The following is a 9,686-nucleotide window of genomic DNA, read 5'->3' as shown; positions in this document are numbered from 1 at the left end:
ACTAAGATGTAGGGTTTATCTGTTAACACAGCACAAGTTAGTTTTTGTAGTGAAAAGTATGAATATTCACAGTAAGTAGAATAAAGACTAAAAATAGACCTGTGTTCATTCAGACCAGGGTTTGCCACAAATAAAAAAAAAAAAAAAAAAGCCACCTGCTTACTGCTTCATCCAGTAGAGAAGCACTTGTGCCAGACTGTAAACCAGTGATAGGACAATTGAATTGTAAAAATGGACGCAGTCACCAAAGCCATATGAATAAAACATCTGTTGTCATTCTGCTTTCCAAAGTAATTTTCTGGACACACAAAATGTGTATTAAAATAAAAAGAATTATTGAAATAGAAGCAATCTGTATTTTCTACTTCAATTAATTCAGTTAACGAGTAAATGAAGTATGACTCCTGATTCTCTGCATAGATGGAGGAATCTGTGATCACAGAGAACTGAAGTCCACAATTTGTCCCACTCACCTCATTTTATCTAGTTGCCACATCTTTCCACAAGTTTTACTGGAACTGGACCCAAGATGCAAGACGAATTGACTGTATTTCATTTCTATTTCTTTATCTTGACTACCTATTGTTGGAGTTACCAATCAGTACAGAACTATCTGAGCAAGACAGAGCAGGAGAAAGAAATACTGAGCAGGAGAAAGAAATACAAAGTTTATCTGATTCTCAAACAGGATATTCCAATCTCAGCAAATGTTTATCAAATGCAAGCTCCTACATACAAGAGAGTGGAAAAAAATGGGAATTCAGAGATATGGTGTTTACATATTACTTTTAAGAATAAAACTGTTTGAGGCAAAAAAAAAAAAAAAAAGCAATGCCATGCTATAGAAGCAGTTACCAATTTAACAACTATTTCTTAACAAAAAATAACTAAACTTACCATAAAAAGGATCCAACTGAAAGAGGGGGGATGGGATGGGAAGAGACCAGTATAGATAAGACAAACTAGGCCATGAAAACAGTGTGTTACAGATTCAAAAAGAACACAATCTCCATGATCTGTGCCTATAGACAATTAGGACTATGAGGAATTTGAGTTCCTAATATTTAGTCTGGAAATTAGTAAGAAAATACAGAGAAGAGCAAAAATAGGGAAAGGTGTGAGGAAATAGCATTTGCACTGAAATTTAGCCATGACTGCCGTTTTTGGTAAGTAGGAGAAGTTTGTTGATCAGCTTAGTACCTTCCTGACAGCACTAACGTAAGTGAACTGAGACACACTTTGGGATCTGAGTTTCAGAAGCCCAGACATGTCGTATATAATGCATGGAGGCTTCTGCGTCTATGTAACATGAATGGTATGGTTTTCTTTGGTTTAATTTTTCTTTCACCCCTATCATTATAAATGAAAGAAGAAAATGTAATGTGTGTGCCCATGTGCACGCATGTATGTGAGAGAAGTGAAATAACTTAATTTTAAATTCTGTATATTTCACTTATTTCAAAATTTCAATGTTTCTGTGAAAGAGATCAGATTTATAGCTGGTGAAAGCAGAAAAATCCAAATATGAATAGATCATAGTCAATTTTGCCACTGTTTTCCTGGTCTCCACATTTGGAATTCTCTTTGACTCTTCTCTTGACCACAATTCAGCTAATTTCTGAGGTTTATTGGTATTGACAAACCTTCTCTTCTTATGCCCCTAGGCTGTCACACATTCAAAAATGTTTATGAAGAGTTAAATGCCAGACTCCTCATACCTCCTTAATTGTCTAAATTGCCCCAGTCCTTGTGCCTTCATGTGGCTCTGCACCTATGTTCTGAAAGCATGAAATTTCCCATTTCACTTTCTTATTCCAAATATCTTGATAGTTCTTCATAGTGTCCTGAATAAAATGACAATGAAAGTAACACTGGACTCTTAGTATCAGAGCTGGTTTATAGTCTCTTCTATCACTGACCTTCACCCCTATACGCACCTATTTCTTCCTCTGTAACCAGCAGAGCACCATAGTAACTAGTCTAGAGGAATTCAATTGTTGCTCACAAGTAGGTTGTTTTTCTCCCCATTGTACACCTGAAGAAACAAGGATCACTCCAGTTAAGTGATTTGCTCAGAGCTGCTCAGCTAATAAGTAGAAAAGCAGAAATATAACAGTGTTTTCGGAACCAAAACTCTTTCTACCACCTCCTTCTAAAATAATGTCATCTGAAGTGGCTCCCCTCCTGTGCTGTTCAATAGAATAGCTACTAGCTTTTAATTAAATGAAATTTTAAAATTCAATTCCTCAGTCACACCAACCACATTACAAATGTCCAATAGCCACATGTGGCTGGTGGCTGCTATACTAGCCAGTGAAGATTATAAGACATTTCCATCAACACAGAATTTTATTGGACAGGTTAGGACTTCTAGTCAGCACTTGGCTTCTGTCATTCTTTGATTTCTATCTGGCATTCAAAGCCTTCCAGAGCCTGCTTTTAGCTCTCCCTTACTGTTGTGTTAACTCATGATTCTCAATCAAACTCTTTAAGTGCCTCCCAGAGAGGGCACTGTTTCTATGTCCTTCACTGTACCTAACACAGTACCTTCCCTAGAGCAGATAAATATCTGGATGGATGAATGGATAATGGGAAGGGAGGGAAGAATGAAGGAAGTGGCATTCATTTATACTTTCATTAGACAAATACTTACTGAGCATCTACTATGTGCTCAGCATTCTTCTAGGTTCCTGTGATTACTATGGTGACCAGACATGGTCATGTGAAATTTACTTTCTGCCTGGGAGGGTGGAAGAGTTGAGAGCAGATCACAAATTTAAATACAGGGTTGTGGAAAAAAACAGCATGTTGTACTGAGTGACTGGAAGTGGGAGTGGGACTGGGTAAACTATAGATATGGTGGTCTCTAATGAAGAACCATGTGAACCCAAATCTGAATAAGAAGATGCCAACCATATGAAGTGGAACAAGTTCCATAAAAAAGCAGCTGTGCTGTTCAAATGACACTTTTACATAATTAAATAACATGCTTATCCTCGGCTTAACTCCCCAGTATAAATCTCCAGTTTAATAATATCAATACAATTACCCTGAAGGAAGGATGCAACGAGGAATGGGTACGACAATTAATTTAGGAAGAAAAATTAATATAGTCCATTGAAGTTGAAATGGCATCTAGCTTTTATGATGTTTCTCTTCTTTTGTTGTATAGCTTTGTTGCTGGACCACAGAAAGCTGTCCTCGAAGATATATTACAGAAGGCAAAATTCTTTCAAGACAAAAGATATGTTTCAAGAGTAGCAAGAGGCAGCAGAACTAACACCAGAAAATTTACCAGAAACACATATATTACCTTTAAAAATGGAAAAAAAGTGACAAGAACTGTTCCCAAATAACATCAAGGAAGTGCTCAAAGAATTTAGCTTTAGGAAGCCTGGTAAGACTCTGGACTTAAGTAAACCCACTGCCAAATCCATGGGCAACTTTTATTCGGATATCTGCCTGTATCTGGAGGTTCACTCTGGAGGGCTGGACAAACCACAGTTTATAGATTATAAGGCAACGTGACCCCTTGCTGTCATTGGTATTAAGATATATCTTATCCACTTATTTCACCACTCCTAATAATTCCAGCATGCTAAGACTGATATGTTCAAGGACTGTTATCATTAAAAGATAGAAGAATGAAGAAGTGTTTTGAAAAGTCTAACAGAGATATACTTTGAAGGTAAATTTTACATAGTGTATACATGTGTGTACATGGGTCAATGCTAATTCTTTTGATTGTAGGTCTCTGTCCAGTCCATTTTCTGCAAACCAAGCTGTCTTTCTTAATTTAGTATTGTTTAAAGCTCATCTGTTTAACCAAATGTTGCTTTGGGAGACCCCAACATTTACCTGAGAGGTTGATGCTTTTGGTACGTCATAATTTTGAAAATTTGGCTTCCCATGATGAGTCCATTTAAACACAGCACTTTCTGTATATACTGGCTTGTCCTCCGATGGGCTTGTGCTGGAAGGTTTCTTCCCACCTTCTTCAGTTGTTTGCTTGGACAAGTGTGAAGCAGAGGCTAATTTCCCCTAGCTCCAAATCCTCCCTAACTCACTGAGAAACTCATTAATTCTCCCAGAACATAAATTATTGCTTTTGACCTACAAGTTCCTTCCTCATTATATAGAGACTCCTGCCTGGACATTTTTATAGGCTTTTATTCTTTCTTTCCCATTATTGTCATTTATTATTTTTAAAAATCCATATATTCTTTAGACAAGGAGATTAAAGGCACAACTTGTCATGGGTGAAGCTCTGAGTTACTTTTACCCATCAGGTAGCTATTTAGTCAATAGTAAACAGCACCAAACAGGATTGGCAGAACTCTGAAAAGAACATAAATGTACACTGACTTCGGTAAAGAAAAGAAAGTTGTTAATGTTTTAATCTTCAAATACATATGGCTTTGCAGAAATGCAAAAGAGATCAGGGTAAGTTAAAGCAGGAAAGGTTTTCAAAGTGCCTAGCCCCCATTAGCATTCTCTGATGGCTCACTCTCTCCTCACCCCCATCCAGATCATAACTAAACCTTATGACAGAGCTGATTATTTTCAACAATTAAACACCAAAGGATCATTATTTAATTTAGACACAATGTTTAGACTTTACCTCAGATTGCAAGAGCTGGCTCCACAGCTGGTAGCAATGGCCCTGCTAGGCAGAATATGACTCTTTGGGAAAGGAGAGAGGCCCTGCTTAGATGTGTGGGACAGATGGTTACTGACACCCAACACCAGTAGGTTTGGTCTGATTTTCTTTTCTATATCTCTCTTCATAAAACCTGGAAAGGGGCGGCAATCTGCTGTGTGTTTTTAAACCACTTCTGCCGTCCTTACTCAGGCAACTCCACAGAGATAGCTCTAGTGGGGGTAGAGGGTGGGTAAGCAGTTAAAATGTCATATTCATACTCAGGTAATAGAAAAAAATAAAGTACATCAGGTTTCTTCATATCTTAAGTGGTGCTTAGGGGTTCAGGAAAAAATTTTGCTTTAAGTACAGGAAATTGATGAGCAATATTTAAGAGGTATTTTAATAAAAGGAATTTTTCCGGTTAACTTTGGATTAAATAAAGAGTCCTTTCTTCTGTTTATGGCTGGAAATACTTTTGATTTTTTTCTGCATTGATAAGTAAAGTACACCAAGCAAATATTCCCTGGATGACTGAGATTATCTCAGCATTTTGGGTCTTTTTAATCATTAACAGGAGAAGAGTCTGAAACGTACTGCAAATATTAAGTTCATTTTAAAAAATAAATCCCTAATATTAGCATTTCCCATGATTTACCTCTCTCCTAAAAGGGGAAAGCAGCAAAAGATTGGTGTAAATTAAATAAAATCCTATTTAAACCAAGAATCACACGAATAAGCAGTGACGTTTCTTGGTTTAAAAATGTAAATTAATTGCCTATAAAGGACATGCCCATTATTTCTGCATTGAGTTATGAGTCAAACATATTAAAGTAGAAAATGTAGAAGTAGAAAAGAGATGCAACTCAACAGAGCATCAATTGTAATACTTAGTAAAACTTAACCAAATGATCTCTTTTAAAAAGCAAGGGAGGGGAAGATTTTAAAGGAGAGAAAAATGGATGGTAAGATGAGAAAAGGATTATATCTCCATTAACCTACTCCATTTTTTTCCTCAGCATTTGTCACGTTTATTAGTCCTGGTTTATCCAATGGCTCTAGACTTGAAACCCATTCTCAGCATAACAGTTTATGTCTCAAAAAAATTTCCTCCAAACTCTGCAGACTCTAAATCTGACTTAGTAGCTAAGAAACTCTGTAATCATGATCTTAGCAGACTTTAAGGGAAACAAAGGCAATGCAACATAATAACGCCCAATCAAATTTAGAAATTCTACAGATTCATTAAGTTATCTAGTCAGAGTCCATCATTCCTGATTTATCTTTTTTTATTAAAGGACATTTGGCATACAATATTTCAAGTGTACAACATAGTCATTCTACATTTATATACCTTACAATGTGATCACCATGATATATCTAGTAAGCATCTGTCACAGTACAAAGATATTACAATATTATTGACTGTATTCCCTGTGTTGTCTATTACATCCCCGTGACTTATTTACAACTGGAAGTTTGTACCTCTTATTTCCCTTTACCTTTTTCATTCATCCTCTCACACCTTTTCCCTCTGGCAACCATCAGTTTGTTCTCTATGAGTCTGTTTCTGTTTTGTTTGTTGATTTTTTTAAGATTCCACATGTAAATGAAATCATCTGGTATTTGTCTTTCTCTTATTTCACTTAGCATGTTGTCAAAAATGGCAAGATTTCATTCTTTTTTTGTTGCTGAATAATATTCCATTGTGGGTATATATACATGTTTATCCATTCATCTATCGATGGACACTTAGGTTTCTTCTATATCTTGATTTTGTAAATAATGCTGCATACATCTTTTTGAATTAGTGTTGTTTTCTCTGGATAATGCCCAGAACTAGAATTGTTGGGTCATGTGGTAGTTCTATTTTTAATTTTTTGAGGAACGTCCATATTGTTTAACATAGTGGCTGCAATTATTTACAGTCACCAACAGTGCACAAGGATTCCCATTTCTCCACATACTTGTCAACACTCGTTATTGACTTTTTGATAATAGCCATTTTGACAGGTGTTAAGTGATATCTCATTATGGTTTTGATTTCAATTTCCCTGATTAGTGATGCCGAGCATCTTTTTATGTCTTTTGGCCATCTACATGTCTTTAAATAAATATGAATTCAAGACATCTGACCATTTTTTAATCAGATTTTTTTTATGTTGAGTTGTATAAGTTCTTTATATATTTTAGATATTAACTCTTTATTGGATATATCATCTGCAAATATCTTCTCCTATATAGTGGGTTGTCTTTTCATTTGTTAATGGTTTCACTGTGCAAAAGCTTTATAGTTTATTGTAGCCCCATTTGTTTACTTCTGCTTTCGTTGCCCTTGTCCAGAGAGACATATCCAAAAAAATGCTGCTAAGACTGATGTCGAAGAGTTTACTCTTCTTCTAGTAGTTTTATGGTTTCAGGTCTTACAATTAAGTCTTTAATTCACTTGAGTTCATTTTAGTATACAGTATAAGAAAGTTATCCAGATTAACTTTTTTACATGTATCTACACAGTTTTCCCAGTACCATTTATTAAAGAGACTGTCATTTCCCTATTGCATATTTTTGCCTCCCTTGTAGATTGACCATATATGTGTGGGATTATTTCTGGGTTCTCTGTTCTGTTCCATTGATCTATGTGTCTGTTTTTGTGCTGATACCATACCATTTTAATTACTATAGCCTGTAGTATAGGTTGATATCAGGGGACTTGATGCCTCCAACTTTGTTCTTGTTTTTCTTTCTCAAGATTGTTTTGGCAATTCCATATCTTTTGTGGTTTCATACAAATTTTAGAATTACTTGTTCTAGTTTTGTGAAAAATGTCATTGGTATTTCGATAGAAATTGCATTGAATCTGTAGATTGCTTTGGGTAGTATGGACATTTTTATATTAATCTTTCCAATCCATGAGCATGATATATCTATTTATTTGCATTGTCTTCAGTTTCTTTCATTGATGTCTTATAGTTTTCAGAGTACAGGTTTTTTACTAAACTCCTTGGTTAAATTTATTGAGGCATTTTATTCTTTTTGATGCAGTTGTAAATGGAACTGTTTTCTTAATCTTTCTGATAGCTTGTTACTAATGTATAACAGATTTCTGAATATTTTGTATCCTGCAACTTTACTGAACTCATTTATTAGTTCTAATAGTTTTTTGGTGGAGTCTTTAGGAATTTCTGTATACAATAGCATGTCATCTACAAATAGTAATAGTTTTTCTTACTTTCTAATTTGGTTGTCTTTTCTTTATCTTGTCTGATTGCTGTGTCTAGAACTTTCAATCCTATGTTGAATAAAAATGTTGTGAGCACACATCTTTATCTTGTTCCTAATCTTAGAAAGAAAGCTTTCATCTTTTCACTGTTGAGTATGATGTTAGCTATGATTTTGACATATAGAGCCTTTATTATGTTGAGGTATATTCCTTCTATACCCATTTTGTTGAGAATTCTTGTAAGTAGATGTTGAATCCTGTCAGATGTTTTTTATCTATTGAGAGGATCATATGATTTTTATTATTGGTTTGGTTAATGTTATGTATCATTTAAAGCCACTGTTTCCTGTCTGGATGACCTAGCCATTGATGTTAAGTAGGGTATTAAAGGCCCCTACTATTTTTGTATTACTGTCAATTTCTTCCTTTATGGCTATATATACATATTTAGATGCTTTTACATTTGGGTATAAATATTTATGAATGTTATATCCTCTCCTGGATTGACCCCTTTATCATTATGTAAGCCTTTCTTTGCCTGTTTTTACAGTAAGCTTTCAAGTCTATTTTGTCTGATATGAGTGTTACTACCCCAGCTTTTTTTTTCATTTCTATTTGCATGGAGTATATTTTTCCAACCCTTTAGTCTGTTCATGTCTTTTGTCCTGAAGTGATCTCTTGTAGGCAACATATAAGTGGGTCTTTTTTTTTTTTAATCCATTCAGCCACCCTGTGTTTTTTGTTTTTGTATCATTCTGTTCCTTTCTTCTTCTCTTAGTTTCTTCTCTTGTGATTTGCTGGTTTTTAGTGTTATGTTTGGGTTACTTTCTCTTTATTTTTTGTGTACCTTTTGTAGATTTTTGGTTTGTTATTACCATGAGGTTCATATATATCAACCTATATTTACAGCAGTGTATTTTAAGCTGATAGGCATTTAAGTTCAATGCATTCTAAAAACGCTTCATTTTTACCCCCATACCATACTTTGTTTTTGATGTCATAGTTTGTCTTTTGGTTTTGTGTGGCCCCTAGCTAGTTATTGTATAGTTGATTTTGCTACTTTTGTCTTTCAATCTTCATACTGGCTTATTGCAACTGATTCACTGACTTTACTATGTATTTGCCTTTACCTGTGAGAGTTCTTTCATGTATATATGTTTATTTCTGGTTATAGTATTTTTCTGATTACAGAAGACTTTTTAATATCTCTTATAAAGCTGATTTAGTGATGAGGAATTCCTTTAGTTTTTGCTTGCCTGGGAAACTTTCTCTCTCCTTCAATTCTGAATAATAACTTTCCCAGGTAGAGTATTTTAGGTTGTAAGTTCTTTCTTTTTAGCACTTTAAATATATCCTACTATTCTCTTCTGGCTTATAAAGTTTCTGCTGAGAAATCAGCTGATACCCTTAGGTAGTTTCCTTTTTATGTGACTAGTTAGTTTCCTCTCACTGCCTTCAAGATTCTTTTTTTAAACTTAAGCATTTTAATTACAGTATGTTTTGATGTGACTCTCTTTGCGTTCATTTTATTTGGAACTCTCTCTGCTTCCCGGACCTGGAAGTCTGTTTCCTTCCCTAGGTTAGTTTTCAGTCATTATTTCTTCAAGTAAGCTTTCTCCTTCTGGGATACCTATAATACGAATTCCAGTGCATATGATGTTGTCCCAGAAGTCCTTTAAACTATTGTTTTTAAAATGTTTCTTTCTTTTTGCTTTTCTGATTGGGTGATTTCCATGATTTTGTCTCCCCAGGTTGCTAATCTGCTGTTTATTTCCTCTATTTTTCATTTCAGCTATTGTAGTCTTCAGCTCTGACTAGTTATTTTCT

General features: G+C 34.9%; 1 protein-coding gene across 1 annotated transcript in view; it reads left to right on the top strand.

Moving 5' to 3' along the window:
* LOC102883628 (collagen alpha-6(VI) chain) overlaps positions 1-3,356 on the top strand; it is a 92,676-nt gene extending 89,320 nt beyond the window's left edge. The window contains exon 36 of the mRNA XM_006907292.1: positions 3,173-3,356. Coding sequence (XP_006907354.1) covers positions 3,173-3,356 — 184 coding nt within the window. The remainder of the gene's footprint in view (positions 1-3,172) is intronic.
* The last annotated feature ends 6,330 nt before the right edge of the window (positions 3,357-9,686 follow it).

Source organism: Pteropus alecto, unplaced genomic scaffold, assembly GCF_000325575.1.
Source record: "Pteropus alecto unplaced genomic scaffold, ASM32557v1 scaffold92, whole genome shotgun sequence".
Classification (NCBI taxonomy): domain Eukaryota; kingdom Metazoa; phylum Chordata; class Mammalia; order Chiroptera; family Pteropodidae; genus Pteropus; species Pteropus alecto.
Note: the sequence above shows the minus strand (reverse complement) of the source record. Positions and strands in the feature narration are given on the sequence as shown.